Raw genomic sequence first — 19,321 nt, 5'->3', positions numbered from 1 at the left:
CAAGTCACATGATTGGCACTCAACAACATTATATTTAGTTGAAGGACTTGTTCGAGCAAGAATTCTTCATTAGTTTCTTGACATCTTCGTGGTTTGACATCTTCTTCAAACAAGAGTTATGACATCATCATTTGGAACCAGGCATCTCAAGAATATTTTACATTTCGACTAGTGCCATATTGACATCAATGACAAGCTAGATTAACAATATCCCCCTTTGTCATTGATGGAAATATTGTTTCCCTTTAAACACTCTCTCCCCCTTTGACATCAATGGAAAACAGGGTTCCCAAGTTCTCCACCTGTCAAGATGCTTCTTTTCTTTACAAATAGTATTTATTCATGGGTATGTTACTCCCCCTGTCATGATGCTCTTCTTTCTGGAAATGTGGTTCATGATAGATGTGCTTACATTCCTTTATGTGATGAACCAACTCTCCCTATCTGCACAACCTCCTCTAGGTTAGGAAAGATTACCTGCTTAGTGATCAAGTGGAAGACATCTTCAATAACAGTCCATTGGATATATAAGACATCATGTTATTCAATGGAGTGTTCTTGAGAAATGATCTATCAGAGAATTATTGTCAATATAGCTCATAAAGGATTTCATAAGGCCCATTCATGGATGCATTCTGCAAGAATGCTTAATCATCATAAGATCCCCCTAATTGTATGCATGGTCTTCCTTTTGGCAGAGTCTCCCCATCAAATACTTGGAATATCAAGGATGAATTCATTAAGTCAATAACATGTGTTATTGGCTGGAGTGTTTAAGAGACTTCTGGATTCAATTTGCTTCCTTCTCCATACTTGTATAACTTTCTTCTCTGGCATGGTTCTTCCTTGTGTAGGGGCCCAAGTCAAGTTACAATCACGTGCCATATGTCCAATGTTATGAAACTTGAAGCACTCTATATTGCTCATGTATAAAAATTCATACTTCTTCTTGTAAAATTTCTTCTCGAAGATTGACGGGGACCAATATAATTATCTTTGTGATATTCCCTACAATATTTTTCCATGTGCCCAAATTTTGTACAAGAATATCAATGACCAAGAAATATATTTTGGTACTTGGGAGAAGAAGGTTTCCTCGATGTACTTCTGAAGTATTTTTTCCTTGGGATCCTTTGATGATAACCATTACTTCTTGCATCCTTGACACCATCTGAATTTCTTCTTGGAGTAGTGTTTCTTCCATAGTTGTCTTGACTCTTCTTCTTGCCTTTGTTGGAACTAGGAGCATCAATATTTCTTCAAGGATTTCTCACATCCTTGTTGTTTGAAGCATTAGGGTTTGTATCATTCTTGCTTGAGGATTCACCTGCATAGCCAAGATCTGATTTAACAAGGGGAGAACTTTGATGACTTATAATGTCATCTAGGGTTTGAAAACTTTTCAAGTTCTTATTCAACAAGTCAACTTCCTTTTTAAGAAAGACAATTTCTTCTTTCAACTTTTAACAATTTTCATATTTCATAGCTAGTTTCTGCTTCATTTATTCCATCATCCTAGTTACTTCATGTGTTTCAATTTTTAGAGAGATGACATTTGATTTTAGTAGGAAAATATTTTCATCCTTTTATTTTAGTTGACATATCATAGTATTTCTTTATTTTTCTGCTTCATCAACTTTTCCTTCTATGAATGCCAAAGCTTCCATTTGCTTCTTAGCTCCTTGTGCTTGTTTCCTTACTTCCTCTAATTGAGATCTAAGGGAGGAGACCTCTTCCTTGTATTGACCAATATCTGCTTCAGGTTTGTTCAAGATATTGTGCCTTTGTTCAAGGTGGCTTGACAAGGTATCTTCCCATTTTTTTGCCTTATCCAAGTGATTTGTCATGGATATGACTTCTTCATGATGATTTCTCTTGTTTTGATGAAATTATTCCTTAATCTTGTCAAGATCCTTATCTCTTTCTTGTACTTAAAACTTGACAAGGTCAACTTCCTTCCTTTTCTTGTCCTGGTCACCAACTTGCACTTTCTTCTTAAGTTCCTCATTTTTGTTTTCAAATTGTTAATATCTTCTATGGCAGCCATAAGTTTAGTGAGGAGATATTCTTTAAAATATTCTTCATTCTCTTCATCTTCTAGGTCTTCTTTAGCCTTGATTTTATCACTCTTATCTTCAGCTTCCTTGATGGGCTCTAGATTTCCTTCTTGTTTTCCATCATTTTCTTGACTAGAGATCATTGTCAATGCTCCTTTTGAGTGAATATCATGAATTTTATCCCATATGCCTTTTTCTGATGAACATTTTTCAAAATTGGCCTTAATAGAATCAGGTAGTCCATTCAAGATTTATTTTATTGCTCTTGTATTATGTTCCTTGAATTCTCCATCCATCATGCTATCAACAATCACCGATTTCCAGACTTCAATGCCTTGTGTCTCTAAGTTCCTCCCATATATCAAAGTTTCCATTGAAAAATGGAGCCTTCAAAAATTGATTGACTTCAATTTCGATGGTTGAGGGAGACACATCTTTAGGAGGATTGAAGACTTTCTTCCTTGGATTTGCCATTTGTGTTCTAATGATAAACCTTCAAGCTGTTAGACTTTTAGTGAAGGTACTGGCTCTGATACCAATTATTGGAAATACTAAGAGGGGGGTTGAATCAATATTCCTTTTCAATTGTTACTTTTACTTTTACCAGTTATATCACTTATATTTAGAACACAAAATGAACAATAGAAATAAGTACTTGTATTAATATAATGCTTACAATGAATCAAGTTCAATATAGGTAGGGCTCCAACCCTAGAAGAAGACACCCAGACTCCAACCTAGGATGTGTCAAGCACCTACTTGAACTTTAGTTAGGCTCTCACCTCTAGGGATTTGAACCTATCTTATCCAAGGCATCAAACTTGAGTTTAAGAACACCAAATCAAAGGACACCAATCCTATAGCTTCGCTTTGTCAAGATATGTTTGGTTTCATGGCTCCCAAAATATTCTTGATCGAACCCTATCAATCTTCAGTTATCACTGATCCGAACTGGATCATAAAACTCTTTAAGTTTTCATGACTGTTTAAAATTATGCTAAAAGATTGAAAACCTAGAAAAGATCAAAGCTATCAAAAGGAATCCTCATAACAATTGCAGTTGTGGCCAAAGCATAGCAACAAGGACCCTTGGTCGAGCGCGCAGACTGTTGGCCCATGGTAAAGCGCAATGGCACAAAAATGGCAAAACCGGAGGCCAGATCAAGAAATGGAGGTGGATTCTGATACGCGATTAGCACTATCACAGGGCATCCCCCTCAGTGAAGGAAAGCCCCGAAATGCTCGGACCCAAAAACGCTCTAAAACTCAGAAAAATAATTGTTTTGGTTCCGTAGCGTGGATTCCCCAAAACCGGTAGGATATCGGAAGGCTTCAAGCCGGTAAGCAGTTTTGACTGAATCTTGCCTGATGCCACACATCGAGTGACACGCGTCTGGCAGAAGAGAGAGAAAATCACTTGCATTGGATGGGTAAACGTCGTGTGACTTGTCCCCTTGATATGAAGGACAACCATAGGATCTGGGGGGTCCAGATCGACGACAGAGATACATCTCGATGACTAACCGGATTTGACAGGTCAAAAAGCAAGATGACAGGGATTTGAAGTCTGACATGGATGATGAGTTGGCAAACAATTCATGTTCGTGGGTGATATTGAAGAAAACAGATTTAACGGCCATTTGAGTATGATTCAGGGAATCTAACACCCAGTTCGTTAGCAAACATGTGGCCACCTCCCTGCGAGGTGTTACCCAGTGATGATGACGCATAGCAGAGGAATTCAAACGGATAGAAGAAAGGAAACCAGAAGGCTGGGAAGCCGAAATGAGCAGTCAAAGAGTAGACTGGCTTTAAAGCCATGAACTGACAGAAGCAGAACATGGAGGCAAATAATGAAGTGATGCAGAAAGTTAATAACAGAGAACAGAGAGTAGAAGCTGAGCTGACCTGAAGGCAGCATCGAGCCAGACAGAGCCAAAGAGAGTAAGAGAGTTTATGTACTCCATTCAAGGCTTGAGAGGTTCAAGCATGCTCCTCTATATAGGCCTGTCATACTACTGTGACCCTTAAAGGTCGAGTTTCGGTAAGGAGAGTCTATGCACTCCATTCCTACTGACTTCATTCTGTTAGTGAGACTCGAATCGAGCTCACTGTTGTAAAAAATCTACATGAAAACATAATAGAGAGGCCACCACTAAAAGGCTGGACCAGGAGACGTAGCCCAGGAGCATTAGGTGAACTCCTTATTAAACTTGTTTTGTTATATGTTTGACTGTTATGCTTTCTCTGATTGCCTCAGTGTCTATGTATCCTAGCAATCTTATCGATCCGTTGCATAAGTAACATAGGCACATCCATGCACATGAGTCTGTAATACCTTTCATTCTTTATCCTGGATAAATTCCAGATCAAGTGGTATCAAAGCTTTAGGTTTACTAAGGTTAGACAAGCTTGTGCTGGATTTTGTTCTTGATTGCTAACTAGATCAAAGCTTAAATTAGTAGAAGGAGAATTGGCTGAAACTAACCTGGAAATTGGAAGAGTCTATTCTAAGGGGAAAATGTCAGAAGAAAATCCCTTGGAATCAGACCCCCAATTCATGGATAGTTTTATGACCCTGAAATACATGGTGTAGGAAATGTATATGGACTATAAGAAACATAGAGATGAAGATGCATCAAGGTCTAAACAAGACAAAGGAGTAGAATAATCTCTCCTCCATGACCACTCCAAAGGCAAAGGGAAAGAATAAAAATTCCTCACGCCTCCTAATAGCCCTGAAAATAAAAAGAAGACATCTTTGATTAAATTAGATGTTAAATTTGATTTACCAAATATATGATGGAGAGTTGAATGCAGAGAAGCTGGATAATTGGATCAGACAAATTGATGGTTATTGCATAATACAGAGCATTGACTCAGATAAGAGTAAGATTCAGCTGGCCAGCCTACGCCTTGGGGGCACTGCCTTGGTATGATGGGAAGGCAGGATACAAGCTGACATGAAGAAACATGGTAAGATTATTTCTGTCTGGAATGAATTTGTTTCTGCAATTAAAAATCAATTCTATCCATTAGCCTACATGCAGCAAGCCATGATGAGCTAGCAAACTCTTCGACAACTAAAAAGGCAAAGTGTACAAGGTTACACTCAAGAATTTAGGAAAAGAGTTCTGATTCTAGGAATTTTTTTAGACTCACTTGAGACTCTGTTGAAGTACATAGGTGGTCTACACAACTACATGAGGCACACTATCCTCATGTTTAAACCCACTAGCATAGATGAGGTATCCGTTTAGGCTATGCATCTAGAAGCTAGAGGTAATAATGGGAACCTAGAAGTTGGGGGATCATCCCAACCCACTGCAAGCAAAAATAAGGAGAAAAGAAAATAGAATTGGAAAGAGAGGAAGAAAAATACTATACAGAAGAGCAAGTCCTCATGCACTCACTGTAAGAAGGATGGGCATGATGATGAACACTACTGGATTCTACATCTGGAGCTGAAACCTAACAAGTTTGAGGGCAAGAAGAAGAAGACTGTTGCAGCTATTCAAAAAGATTTGGGGTTAGACTTAGGAGATGAAGAAACAATCACAACCACAAGTATAAAAGGTAAAAATTTTGAATCATCTACTAGTAATTCTGCATAATCTAATGATAATGAAGAAAATGAGAGAAAAAGACGTGAGCTTTTTCATATTCGAGTTATTTCCAATCATCAAAAGATTGATACTTTGTTTGATAGGGGCTCACAAGTAAATTACATTTCTAAAGCAATTGTAAAGAAGTTGGGATTCCTAACCACACCTCATAAGAAACCATATCCATTAGGTTGGCTATGTGATAAAGCAAAGCTACAAGTGATTAGATAATGTAAACTTAAGTTTTCTTTTGGGCCAGCATTGTAGATGAGGTTGAGTTAGATATAGTTCCTTTGGATATATGTGGAATTGTTTTAGGAAGTCCTTACTTGTATGATAGAAAAGCTATTTTCTATAGAGTTCAGAAAAAGTATCTACTCGTTAAAGATGGAATCGAATATATTGTAAGAGCTCATAAGCTTAAGAATAATTATACTCTCATAAACTCATCAGGGAATTTGACACCCAGTTCGTTAGCAAACAGGTGGCCACCTCCCTGCAAGGTGTTACCTAATGATGTTGACACAGAGTAGAGTAATTCAAACGGATAGAGGAAAGGAAACTAGAAGGCCGGGAAGTGGAAACGAGTAGTCGAAGAGCAGACTGGCTTTAAAGCCATGGATGGACAAAAGCAGAACACGAAGGTAGACAGTGAAGAGATGTAGAAAGCTAATAGCATAGAATAGAGAGTAGAAGCTGAGATGACTTGAAGGCAACATCGAGCCAGACAGAGCTAGAGGGAGTCAAAGAGTCTGTGTACTCCATTGAAGGCTTGAGAGGTTCAAGCAAGCTCCTCGTTATAGGCCTATCATACTACTGTGACCCTCAGAGGTCAAGTTTCAGTAAGGAGAGTCTGTGCACTCCATTCCTATTGACTTCATTTTGTTAGTGAGACTTGAATTGAGCTCACTGTTATAAAAAAATCTACTTGAAAACATAATAGAGAGGCCACCACTGAAAGGCTGGACTAGGAGACATAGCCCAGGAGCATTGGGTGAACTTATTATTAAACTTGTTTTGTTACATGATTGACTGTTATGTTTTCTCTGATTGCCTCAGTGCCTATGTATTCTAGCAATCTTATCGATTCGTTGCATAAGTAACATAGGCACATCCATGCACATGAGTCTGTAATACCTTTCATTCTTTATCATGGATAAAATATAGATCAGTCCTTGTAGTCTCCAAGTTATATCATCAATGACAACCTTGTTTTCTTATAAGGTGTCACCACTGCTCTTCATGTCACCCAAGAAAAACTTCTTCAAGGTTACCTTATGAGGGTATCGTCATGGTCTCCAATAATATCTCCAAGACCAACTTCTACAAGTCTTCCAAATATCTTCAAGTATCCTCCAAGGTATCTTTAATAGGCAACTCTACGAGTGTCTTATAATTCCTTCAAATTTCTTCAATAATTGATCAAGGTGTATTTAATAGACTTCTCCAAGAGTACTTCAAAAGGTGCTCCAAATGCCTGCTCCTTTAATCAAGGTTGCAAATTTCTTCAAGTTTCTTATCCAACAACAGGATTTGTCCACTTCAAGTATTCTTCAAGGTTTCCTTTAGTTTCTCCCAAAACTGGTCCTATAACCTGTACTTTCAAACTTCTTTCAAAATTTACTCTAACAACGTTGTTTCCAATAGTGCTCCAAGTGGAGACAAGGATTCCCACTCTATATTATCTCAACAAGAAGGATTAGATCAAAGTTCTGGTCAAGAAAGTATGCTTCAAAACATTTATGCATAAATGTCAACAACTACTCCAAAGTTTACATAAGTGTATTCTAAAACAATGCTCAGTAATGCTTCAAAGAACTATATATAAAAAAATTGGTTGTAGATTCCATAAGGCCCTCTAAATAAAGTCTGATCTTAAAGAGTGATAATGTCTGCTTCAAAGAGGCCAAATAGAAGCCTCAGGACTAGGTTTGTTCCAACGATTAAATGTTTCAGGTCTGCAGTCAATACAGTTAGATTTTCACACTTGATTGCTCATGAAATTCAATTAGATGGGCTTCAGATAGAGTTTTAATTGTCTTTATATGGAGGCCACAAGAAGGCCGAATTATGCCTCTATTAGATTTGGATAGGGCCTCAAAATAGACCCTTGTTTCTCCAAAAAATTGGCTCTAGATATCATAAAAAATATGCCCAGAAGACTTCCTTAATTAGAGATCTCATTCTACTTACAAACATTAGAAAAATACTCCTCCTTTTACCCTTGATCTTTCTCTTTTATTCTCCTTTTTCATCTTCATAAATTCTATACCTTTTCTATCCTCCTCGGATTTTTATCTCCTTCTGTGGTTCTTCTCTGAATTGATCACCAAAATCTGATGGTTAAAATGAGGAGTCCGAACTCATATTAACGCAATCTTGAAATTTAATATGAATGGATATGTCCTATGGAGGGAGGCCGACATGACAAGCCTAGCACAAGTCGGCTCAAGGACTAGATTAATATTCCTAACTTAAAAAATTAATATCTCCCAAATTATTTGGAGTTTCGGGCCAAGTAATAACTCATTGGAAAGGTAAAATATGCTCTAAAGGATGATGAAGGTTTCATATAGAAATTCTACCTATAAATTAGTAAAAAATACTTTTTAATGTGATTGGTCATTAAATTTTTGGGCATAAAATATTTGGAACAATATGTAGAATGTTTTGGGACGTCATGGCTTCTCCATTGTTTTGCACCAATAATGTCATCATGATAGTATCCAACATCATGATGAAATTATAACATCATGTATTCAATGATAGTGCAGTAATATGTCATATTACAACCTTCATTAACTTGTCAAAGACACCAAAGTAGTCTTCCAATTATGTCAAAGTGTGGTCATTCTTTAAAGAGTATGACATTATCACATGTATGATTTCATAAATTATAGTCCTCCACTTCAAAGGCCTGTATATTGGCACCTAAGGTCTAGATCACCAATCAAGGCACATGATTGGCACTCAAAAACATTATAGTTAGTTCAAGGACTTGTTCGAGCAAGACTTCTTCATTAGTTGCTTGACATCTTCATGGCTTGACATCTTCTTCAAACAAGAGTTATGACATCATCATTTGGAACTAGGAATCTCAAGAATATTTTCCATTTCGACTAGTGCCATGTTGACATCAATGACAACCTGGATTAACAATATCCCCCTTTGTCATTTATGGAAATATTGTTTCCCTTTAAACATTATCTACCCCTTTGACATCAATGGAAAATAGGGTTCCCAAGTACTCCACCTGTCAAGTTGCTTCTTTTCTTTACAAATAGTAGTTATTCATAGGTATGTTACTCTCCCTATCATGGTTATCTTCTTTCTGGAAATTTGTTTCATGATAGATGTGCTTACATTCCTTTATGTGATGAACCAACTCCCCTTGTCTGCACAACCTCGTCTAGGCCAGGAAAGATTACCTACTTAGTGATCAAGTGGAAGACATCTTCAACAACAGTCCATTGGGTAAATAAGACATCGTGTTATTCAATGGAGTGTTCCTGAAAAATGATCTATCAAAGAATTATTGTCAATATAGCTCATCAAGGATTTCATAAGGCCCATTCACAGATGGATTCTGCAAGAATGCTTAATCATCATTTGCTCCCCCTAACTGTATGCATGGTCTTCCTTTTGGTAGAGCCTCCCCATCAAATACTTGGAATATCAAGGATGACTTCATCAAGTCAACAACATGTGTTGTTGGCTAGAGTGTTCAAGAGACTTCCAGATTTAATTTTCTTCCTTCTCCATACTTGTATACATTTCTTCTCTAACATGGTTCTTCCTTGTGTAGGGGTCCAGGTCAAGTTACAATCATGTGCCATATGTCCAATGTTATGAAACTTGAAGCACTCTATATTGTTCATGTATAAAAATTCATGACTTCTTCTTGCAAAATTTATTCTCGAAGATTGACGAGGACCATTATAATTATGTTTGTGATATGCCCTATAATCCTTTTCCACGTGGCCAAATTTTGTACAAGAATATCAATAACCAAGAAATATACTTTGGTACTTGGGAGAAGAAGGTTTCCTTGATGTACTTCTGAAGTCTTTTTCCTTGGGATACTTTGATGATAAACATTACTTCTTACATCCTTGACACCATCTGAATTTCTTCTTGGAGGAGGGTTTCTTCCATAGTTGTCTTGACTCTTCTCCTTGCCTTTGCTAGAACTGGAAGCATCAACATTTCTTCCAGGAATTCTCACATCCTTGTTGTTTGAAGCATTAGGGTTTGCATCATTCTTGCTTGAGGATTCACCTGCATAACTAAGATCTGATTTATCAAGGGGAGACCTTTGATGACTTATAATGTCATCTAGGGTTTAAAATTTTTTCAAGTTCTTATTCAGCAAGTCAACTTCCTTTTTAAGAAAGACAATTTCTTCTTTCAACTTTTCACAATTTTCATCTTTCATAACTACTTTCTACGTCATTTCTTCCATCATCCTTGTTACTTCACGTGTTTCGATTTTTAGAGAGATGACATTTGATTTTAGTAGGAGAATATTTTCATCCTTTTATTTTAGTTGACATGTCATAGTATTTATTTATTTTTCTGCTTCATCAACTTGTCCTTCTATGAATGCCAAAGCCTCCATTTTCTTCTTAGCTCCTTGTGCTTGTTTCCTTGCTTCCTCTAGTTGATATCTAAGGGAGGAGACCTCTTCCTTGTATTGACCGATATCTGCTTCAAGTTTGTTCAAGATCTTGTGCCTTTGTTCAAGGTGGCTTGACAAGGTATCTTCCCGTTTCTTTGCCTTATCCAATTGATTTGTCATGGATATGACTTCTACATGATGCTTTCTCTTGTTTTGATGAAATTATTCCTTAATCTTGTCAAGCTCCTTATCTCATTCTCGTACTTGAGGCTTGGCAAGGTTAACTTCCTTCCTTGTCTTGTCCTGGTCACCAACTTGTGCTTTCTTCTTAAGTTCTTCATTTTTGTTTTTCAAATTGTTTATCTCTTCTATGGTAGCCATAAGTTTAGTGAGGAGATATTCTTTAAAATCTTCGTCATTCTCTTCATCGTCTAGGTCTTCTTTTGCCTTGATGTTATCACTCTTATCTTCAACTTCCTTGATGGGCTTTGGATTTCCTTCTTGTTTTCCATCATTTTCTTAACTAGGGATCATTGTCAATGCTCCTTTTGAGTGAAAATCATGATTTTTATCCTACATGCCTTTTGTTGATGAACATTTTTCAAAATTGGCCTCAATAGAATCAGGTAGTGCATTCAAGATTACTTTTATTTCTCTTGTATTATGTTCCTTGGATTCTCCATCCATCATGCTATCAACACTCACCGATTTCCAGACTTCAATGCCTTGAGTCTTTAAGAAATTACCCATTCTTGCTTCCCATATATCAAAGTTTCCATTGAACAATGGAGCCTTCACAAATTGATTGACTTCAATTTTGGTGTTTGAGGTAGACACATATTTAGGAGGATTGAAGACTTTCTTCCTTGGTTTCACCATTTGTGTTCTAATGATAAACCTTCAAGTTGTTAGGCTTTGAGTGAAGGTACTAGCTCTGATATGAACTATTGGAAATACTAAGAGGAGGGTTGAATCATTGTTACTTTTATGTTTACCAGTTAGATCACTTTTATTTAGAACACAAAATGAAAAAGAGAAATAAATGATTTTATTAATATAATGTTTACAATGAATCAAGTTCAATATAGGTAGGGCTCCAACCCTAGAAGAAGACACCCAAACTCCAACCTAGGATGTGCCAAGCACCTACTTGGACTTTAGTGAGGCTTCGACCTATAGGGCTTCGAACCTATCTTATCCAAAGAATTAAAATTGAGTTTAGGAGCACAAAATCAAAGGACACCAATCATATAGCTTCGCTTTGTCAATATATGTTTGGTTTCATGGCTCCCTAAGAATTCTTCATCGAACCCTATCAATATTTAGTTATCTTGTAGTATCCATGTTATATCATCAATGACAACCTTGTTTTCTTATAAGGTGTCACCATTTCTCTTCATGTTACCCAAAAAAAACTTCTTCAAGGTTACCTTATGAGGGCATCATCATGGTCTCCAATAATATCTCTAAGACAAACTTCTACAAGTCCTCCAAATATCTTCAAGTATCCTCCAAGGTATCTTTAATAGGAAACTCTACGAGTGTCTTATAAGTCCTTCAAATGTCTTCAATAATTGATCAAGGTGTATTTAATAGACTTTTCCAAGAGTACTTCAAAAGGTGCTTCAAATATCTGCTCCTTTAATTAAGGTTCCAAATTTCTTCAAGGTTCTTATCCAACAACATGATTTGTCCACTTCAAGTATTCTTCAAGGTTTCCTTTAGTTTTTCCCAAAACTGGTCCTATAACTTGGAATTCCAAAATTCTTTCAAAATTTACTCTAATGAGGTTGTCTCCAATAGTTCTCCGGGTGGAGACAAGGATTCCCACTCTATATTATCTCAACAAGAAGGATTAGATCAAAGTTCTGGTCAAAAAAGTATGCTTCAAAACATTTATGCACAAGGGTCAACAACTACTCTAAAGTCTACATAAGTTTGTTCTAAGACAATGCTCAGTGATGCTTCAAAGAACTATATATATAAAAATTGGTTGTAGATTCCATAAGGCCCTCTAAATAAAGTCTTATCTCAAAGAGTGATAAGGTCTGCTTCAAAGAGGCCAAATAGAAGCCTCGGATCAGGTCTGTTCCAATGATAAAATGTTTCAGGTCTATAGTCAATACGATTAGATTTTCACACTTGAATTCTCATGAGGTTCACTTAGATGGGATTCATATAGAGTTCGAATTGTCTTTAGATGGAGGTGACAAGAAGGCCATATTAGGCCTCTATCAGATTTGGATAGGGCCACAAAACAAGCCCATGTTTCTCCAAAAAATTGACTCTAGATATCACAAAAAATGCCCAGAAGAATTCCTTAATCAGAGATATCATTCTTCTTAAAAACATTATAAAAATACTCCTCCTTTTACCCTTGATCTCTCCCTTTTATTCTCCCTTTTCCTCTTTACAACTTCTATGCCTTTTCTGTCCTCCTCGACTTTTTATCTCCTTCTGTGGTTCTTCTCTGAATTGATCACTGAAATCTGATGGTTAAAATGAGGAGTCTGAACTCATATTAACACTGGTTTGATGCTTATATGAATGGACATGTCTTATGGAGGGAGGCCAACATGACAGACCTAGCACATGTCGGCTCAAGGACGAGATTAATATTCCTAACGTAAAAAATTAATATCTCCCAAATTATTTGGAATTTTGGGCCAAGTAATATCTCATTGGAAAGATAAAAACATACTCTAAAGGATGATTAAGGTATCATAGAGAAATTATACCTATAAGTTAGTAAAAAATATTTTTTAATGTGGCTGGTAATTAATTTTTTGTGCATAAAAAATTTGGAACAGTACGAGGAATGTTTTGGGATAGCGTGGCTTCTCCATTGTTTTGCACCAATAATGTCATCTTGATAGTATCCAACATCATGATGAAGGTATAACTTCATGTATTCAATGATAGTGCAATAATATGTCATAGTGCAAGCTTCATTAATTTGTCAAAGAGACCAAATTAGTCTTCTAATTATGTCAAAGTGTGGTCATTCTTTAAAGAGTATGACATTATCTTTTTTTTTTTTTCCATAAATAAAATTCATAATTTCAAAGGAGAAATTACATGTTGTGGATGCCCGAAGGCATATGCTGTAAATGTGGCTGATTGTCCACTGTCCAAAACTAGTATATACAATAAAACCCAAAGGGTGTACTGTGCTGGTTCAAAGACCACAAGAAAAAGTTCAAAATTCACCCACACAGGTGTAGATGTCCATATTTACAATCTGAAATATACAGAGCAAAATTTCAATAAAGTTCAAAATCAAGGTGCTGATGAATTAGAGGTTGTTGCCCCTCTGTAGTCCCCCATCTATATATGGCCTGTGAAAATAGTGATAGATTCCTACAGGTGTATGTTCGACGATCATCCACTCTCCTAGAGGGCGATGCGTCGCTTCTTTCGATAGCCTGTCAGCAGTTTCATTTCTTTCCCTGTAGATGTGAGAAACAGAAATCTGATCAAAGAATGTTTTGAAAAAAACAATTTCTTCCATAATAGTTCTCAAAGAGTAAGTAGAACAAACAGCTGTGTTGTTAAACCAATCAGTCACAATCTTTGAATCTCCATAAATTTGAATATTTCAGCAATGTTTCAGAATGGCAAAGTATAACAGATGGCGTAATGATATCAATTCAGCATGGTTATTTGTGCCCAGTCCCAGTCCCATACAAATCTGGAAGTAGTGTGCTTCAGATAGGTAGAAACATATGCCACCCCCACAGCCATGCTGTTGGGCAGCACCATCAAAATAGGCCCAAGGTATTGATTTGTTTATCTGTTCCTGCCGAATAATTCTAGGTCTCTTTTGGCTATCATCATTTGGAAGTTCTTCAAATGCAGCACAGATTTGCGGAGGGAGCAGGTTCCAGTTTACCGGTTTGTCTTCAAAGATTTTGATATTTCGCTTGAGCCATATGTACCATGAAACAAGTAGGGGAAGGTTTTTAGTTTTCTCCACAGCCGTAGTACTCCACCAGATGTCCCAAGCTGTTGTAATATCGGCCCCCTGCCAATTCATAGTCATATTTAGTGTTTGTAGGACTTGAGACCAAATGCTCCTGGTGGTCGGACAAGTAAGGAAAAGGTGTTGGGTCGATTCTTCTTCTTGGAGGCATAGGACACACCGGGTAGGACCCAAAAAAGCCCTCCTTTTTAGATAGGATCCAGTGGGGATCTTATTTTCTAAAATGTTCCACATCAATAGTCTGGTACGTAGTGGAGCTTTTAATTTCCATAAGGTAACCCACCAGCTTCTTAAGACCTCTGGTTTTATATCTGCAATGATTATGTCATAGCCCTATTTAGATGAGTATTGTCCAGATTTTGAGTGTGCCCAAATAAGTTCATCCTCTACATTCTTTAATCTAACATGTGATTTTGTGAGTGCCTGTAAATAGATTTGCCATGTTCTACTCCATTCATTTGGTATGTGCCAGTTCTGCTCGGTCAGCCAAGCTTGTGTATGAAAAGTTGTATTCTGTTGATCCCCAATCTGTCCAAGAAACTTTATGCCCCTGCTGTTTAGGTGATTTATCAGTCCAACTGGTAGTTGATGGGAATTTCCACTGCCCGACCATGGGTCAATTCCAATGCGGACTGAGGCTCCATTGCCTATTTTCCATAGTAAGCCATCCTTGATAATGGGAATTGAATTGAGTATGGCCCTCCAAATCACCGAAATGCCTTTCCTGTTCCAAGATGGACTTCTGATCCAGTCTATGATAGTAGACAACCAGATATATTTGTGTAGAATAACCTCAGCCCAAAGACTTTTTTGCTTTAGTAGTAACCAGCTCTGTTTTGCTGCCAAGGCTTGAGCAAAGGCTGGAAGTAATTTAAGTCCCCATCCTCCCCACTTCTTTGGAGTAGCAATTTTGGTCCATTTAACCTAGGCAAAAGGTTTTCCCTCCTTTCTTCCATTCCAGAGGAATTTGCTACAGATTTGTTGAATTCTGTGAAGGATCCCTCTTGGAATCTAGGCTAGTGACATCCAGTAAATCGGGGTGGCTTCAAGGACTGATTTGATAAGGATTAGTCTGCCAGCCCTAGAGAGGAACCTATGACACCAGCAGCTTATTCTCTTCTCCACTTTTGTGATGAGCCAGGTCCAATTAGCAATTTTGTATCCATCTGGTTTTAGTCTGAAACCTAGATATTTGAGTCCCTCCATCAAATTAGTAGCTTGAAATGGAAATTTTTGTATGGCTAATTGAGATTCCTGTTGAGTACATTCAGATAGGGAAATGGTGGATTTATCTCTGTTGATCTCCATTCTCGTGGCTCTGCAGAATAGATTTAGAATCTCATTCAATGAAGTAGTGTCCAGGACACTCCCATTCAAAAAAATCAAAATGTCATCTACAAATAGTAGATGTGTCAGATAGTATTGTTCCATGATTTTTAGTCCTCTGAGGCCCCCTCTTCTTTTTTCTGAAGCAATGAGCCTGCTCAATCCTTCCATGACTAATAAGAAAAGTAGTGGTGATAAAGGGAATCCCTCTATCTATATTAAAGGATGGAGTTGTAGATCCATTAATGAGAATGGAAAAAGAAACAGTGGAGATGCACCCCATGATCCAGTTGATGAGAGCAGGGGGAAACCCCAAATGAGTGATAATCATCTTGATGTAAAGCCAATTCACTTTGTCGAAAGCCTTTGACAGATCTATTTTGAGAGTGAGTCCCTTGAGATTTTTGTGCTTAATGGAGTGAAGGGCTTCCTGGGCTGTGCCAATGGCATCCTGAATATGTCTATGGTGGAGGAAAGCAAATTGCTCCTGAGAGATGTGGTTAGATAATATGGGCTTGATGCGATTGGCTATGATTTTAGAAATGATTTTGTACAGACAGTTGCAAAGGGATATGGGCCTGAAATCATTAAAAGAGGCTGGTGAGTCAGTCTTAGGAATCAAGGCCAAGTAGGTGAATTTTATGGGGGGATGGATGTGTCCAGTAATTCTGCTTTCTTCAATGACCGCTAGTAGATCCTGTCCCAGCAACTCTAGGAAAGCTGAGTAGAACTCCACCGGCCAGCCATCCGAGCCAGGACTCTTGTCCTTCTTGAACCATTTAAGAGTTCCTTCCAGTTCCTCCATGGTGACCGGTTGTATCAAATCCTCTACTGCATCCAGATCCACAAACCTAGGAAAATGGCCTGCCAAGTTTATGATGTCCGGGAGATTGATGGTTGTCGGCGCTGTAAATTGACTTTTGAAATGGGTATTCCCCAACCTGGCTAATTGAGGGTGTGTAGAGGCCCATCCATCTGGCTCACAGGGCAGCTGCCAAATAGTGTTGGTGGCCTTTCTACCATTGGAAAAATTGTGGAAGAACTTAGTATTTCCATCTCCCGCTTGTAGCCAGATGGCTCTACTTTTCAACCTCCATTGTTCTTCCTTTTCAAGTAGAATCTTTATCTTTTGGTTCTCCAGATTAATCAGATGTAGTTTTGTATCATCCGATAAGAAGCCAAGCCCTTGTTCATCCGTGAGCTGGGCTATCTGTAATTCTATGTCTTTAAGATGTTGTTCATCTCTCAACTTCTTCCTCCTTGACCATTCCTCTGTCATAGTCCTGAGTTTTTTAAGTCGAATAAAGAAATATGCAGCCATTCTCTGCACCCTGAGAGGGGGTTGTGCTCTCCAGAACTCAGTCACCAGATTGATGTAGTCTGGATCTTTTAGGTATCTGGTAAAGAATTTGAAGGGGGCGCGAGGCTTTTTAGAGGGTCCAGAGATTTGTAGAAATATGGGGAGGTGATCAGAAGATCCTCCAGTACCAACCCATTGTCTATATAGGGGAAGGTTACAGAGGAGATCTTCATGGATCAAGAACCGATCCAATCTCCGACCCAGGGCAGCATCCCCCGTCCTCCTGTTATGCCATGTGGGCAATTTCTTGTTCATAGGAACATCCACTAGTTTGAAAGTATCTAGTAGAGTGCTCATCTGATCCGAAATAGGGTCGATTTGAGAATGATGTCCCCAGGATTCCTCCATTCCCAAAGAAAAGTTTAAATCCCCCCCAATAATGGTGGTGCTTGAAACAAGATTATGTTCCAACAAGTTGTGCCAAAACGCCATTCTGTTCTGATTAGGGGCATATATGTTAATCACTTTTAACTGGTAACCGAGCTCACCCACAAAAATGTCCATTCCGATGAAACCCAAACCGCCCCAGGTGGATATATGCTTGACAGCTTTAGGGTTTATACCTATAGCTAGACCTCCGGATCTGCCAATGGCATCCATGCCCTGAAAAACCCAGCCCAACATGATAGAGTGGAGGGTTCTGGTAATGGTGTCAGAAGTGCCAAGGGTTTCCTGTAGGAAGAGAATGTCACAATTGGAACCATTTAAAAGCCTCTTGAGAGCCAATCTCTTTTTGGGGTTGGCTAATCCCCTGCAGTTGTAGGAGAGCCAAATCATGGGGAGACAGGGGCAGAGGGCTCAATTGCTCTAAGCGCCCTTTCAATGGTGGATTGACGGCCCCTCACGACATCTGCCACCGCCGACTTGATGGCAGTTTTGATCTTGGATGGGTGCCCTCTGGTAGGTTTGTATTTCTTGGACCGTCCGGGGGAAAGACCCAACCCTAAATGTGGGGTCTTAGGTCAAGCTCTGGATCAGAGGTTGTAGGGATGGGATCCCGTCCCAGAAGGGGAGGAAGTGTGAGAAGGGGGAGTGGAAAAATCCCTGAGGGAAGTAGGTGTAGTGGAGAAAGGTGGGGGGAGGGAAGATGGAGCAAGGGATGGAGGGGATAGAGCAATGAGTAGAGGAGGGAGGATGCAAAGATGTATGCAGAGTAGTAAACATAACATCTGAAAAAAGTACAGAGGTTATGGGGAAAGATCCATTACCTGGGAGAGAAGGTGCTTCCGCAGCTGATTTGGAGCGAGTCCGAGGAGGTGAGGTCAGAGCTTTTCGCCGGTTTTTTGCCTTCTGTGTAGTGCCCACCGCCGCCTCAGTTGGTGCCTCTCCTTGTTTCTGTTCTCCCTTGTTCAGCTCTTCAGAGATCTGTTGCTTTGTCCCCCGCGAGTTTTCTGTAGTCACCGAAGAAAGCAGTGGGCAATCCTTGTATAGGTGGCCCACTTTGTGGCACCTCCTACAACGAAATGGGACTCCTTCATAGTCTAGAAGTTGTTTGCGCGAGAAGTGTCTCCTGTGTAGAGTGATTTTTTCTTCAAGCCCTGCCCTGGTGTCAAGATGTACCAAAATCCTCGCCATAGTCATTATGCCAGTTTTTTCGTAGGACTGGTCATGCTCAAGGTAAGTCCCCAGTGCATCTCCAATACGTTTGAACACCTGAGGAGTCCAAAACTGCATGGGCAAACCAGGTAGTCTGACCCAAATAGGCCCTGCTCCTAGCTGTTCACGCTCTGGATCGAAAAGTGGATCCCATCTCTTCAACAGTACTGGAGCTAGCTCAATATGCCAGTAGTGCGATAATATCCATTCCGTGTACTCCTCCCTATGAAAGTGGAGGGCAAACCATCCTCTGGCCAAAACCCTAATTACTGGAAGTTCTTTCAGTAGAGAACCCCATATCTCCATGGTCCATTGACGCAGACGCTCCACAGTGTAGTTCCTGCCTCTTACACGACCAACTAGAACTTTCCTCGTTGTGTCTGTTATCACTCAGGTTGTCCCTTTTGACTCCCAAAGGGATACGACCGAGGTAACCACAAACCAATCTTTAGACTGCAGGTCCTAGCCTACCTGCAGTCAGAGAGGGCTCTCTCTTTAGGATTTAGCTTTGTTTAAGAGATGATTTTAGGCTAGACATGATGCACATGGGTTTTGTTTGAGTTTGGTGGGATCGTTGATCTATTCAAGCAGAGTTGGCATGCAAAGTGTAAGAAGTTCAAACCATTGGGCATGGAGTCAATGAATGTGAACTGAAGGGTGTGTTTTCCTTGGCAGAAGAGGGGAATATGGAGTAGGATAGCTACACATGGCACAATGATTAATGTTGGAACAAGGATGAAATGGAGGTCAGGGGATGAGAGGCAATTAAGGATCTCT

At 38.9% G+C, this 19,321-nt stretch overlaps 1 protein-coding gene across 1 annotated transcript; it reads right to left on the bottom strand.

Annotated features, from left to right (window-relative positions):
* Window positions 1–13,878: 13,878 nt before the first annotated feature.
* On the bottom strand, window positions 13,879–18,850 carry LOC149182909 (uncharacterized). The gene is made up of 4 exons (XM_089414720.1): window positions 18,157–18,850; window positions 17,734–17,891; window positions 15,941–17,620; window positions 13,879–14,304 (listed from the first exon to the last, which is right to left on the bottom strand). The coding sequence occupies exons 1-4, from the start codon at window positions 18,848–18,850 to the stop codon at window positions 13,879–13,881; spliced, it is 2,958 nt and encodes a 985-aa protein (XP_089270846.1).
* Between the last annotated feature and the right edge of the window lie 471 nt (window positions 18,851–19,321).

Source organism: Pinus tabuliformis, chromosome 3_2 (assembly GCF_031772625.1).
Source record: "Pinus tabuliformis cultivar Carrire ecotype Pingquan chromosome 3_2, CPIR1, whole genome shotgun sequence".
Classification (NCBI taxonomy): domain Eukaryota; kingdom Viridiplantae; phylum Streptophyta; class Pinopsida; order Pinales; family Pinaceae; genus Pinus; species Pinus tabuliformis.
The sequence above is the reverse complement of the archived record's forward strand: the minus strand, read 5'-3'. Positions and strand labels throughout refer to the sequence as shown.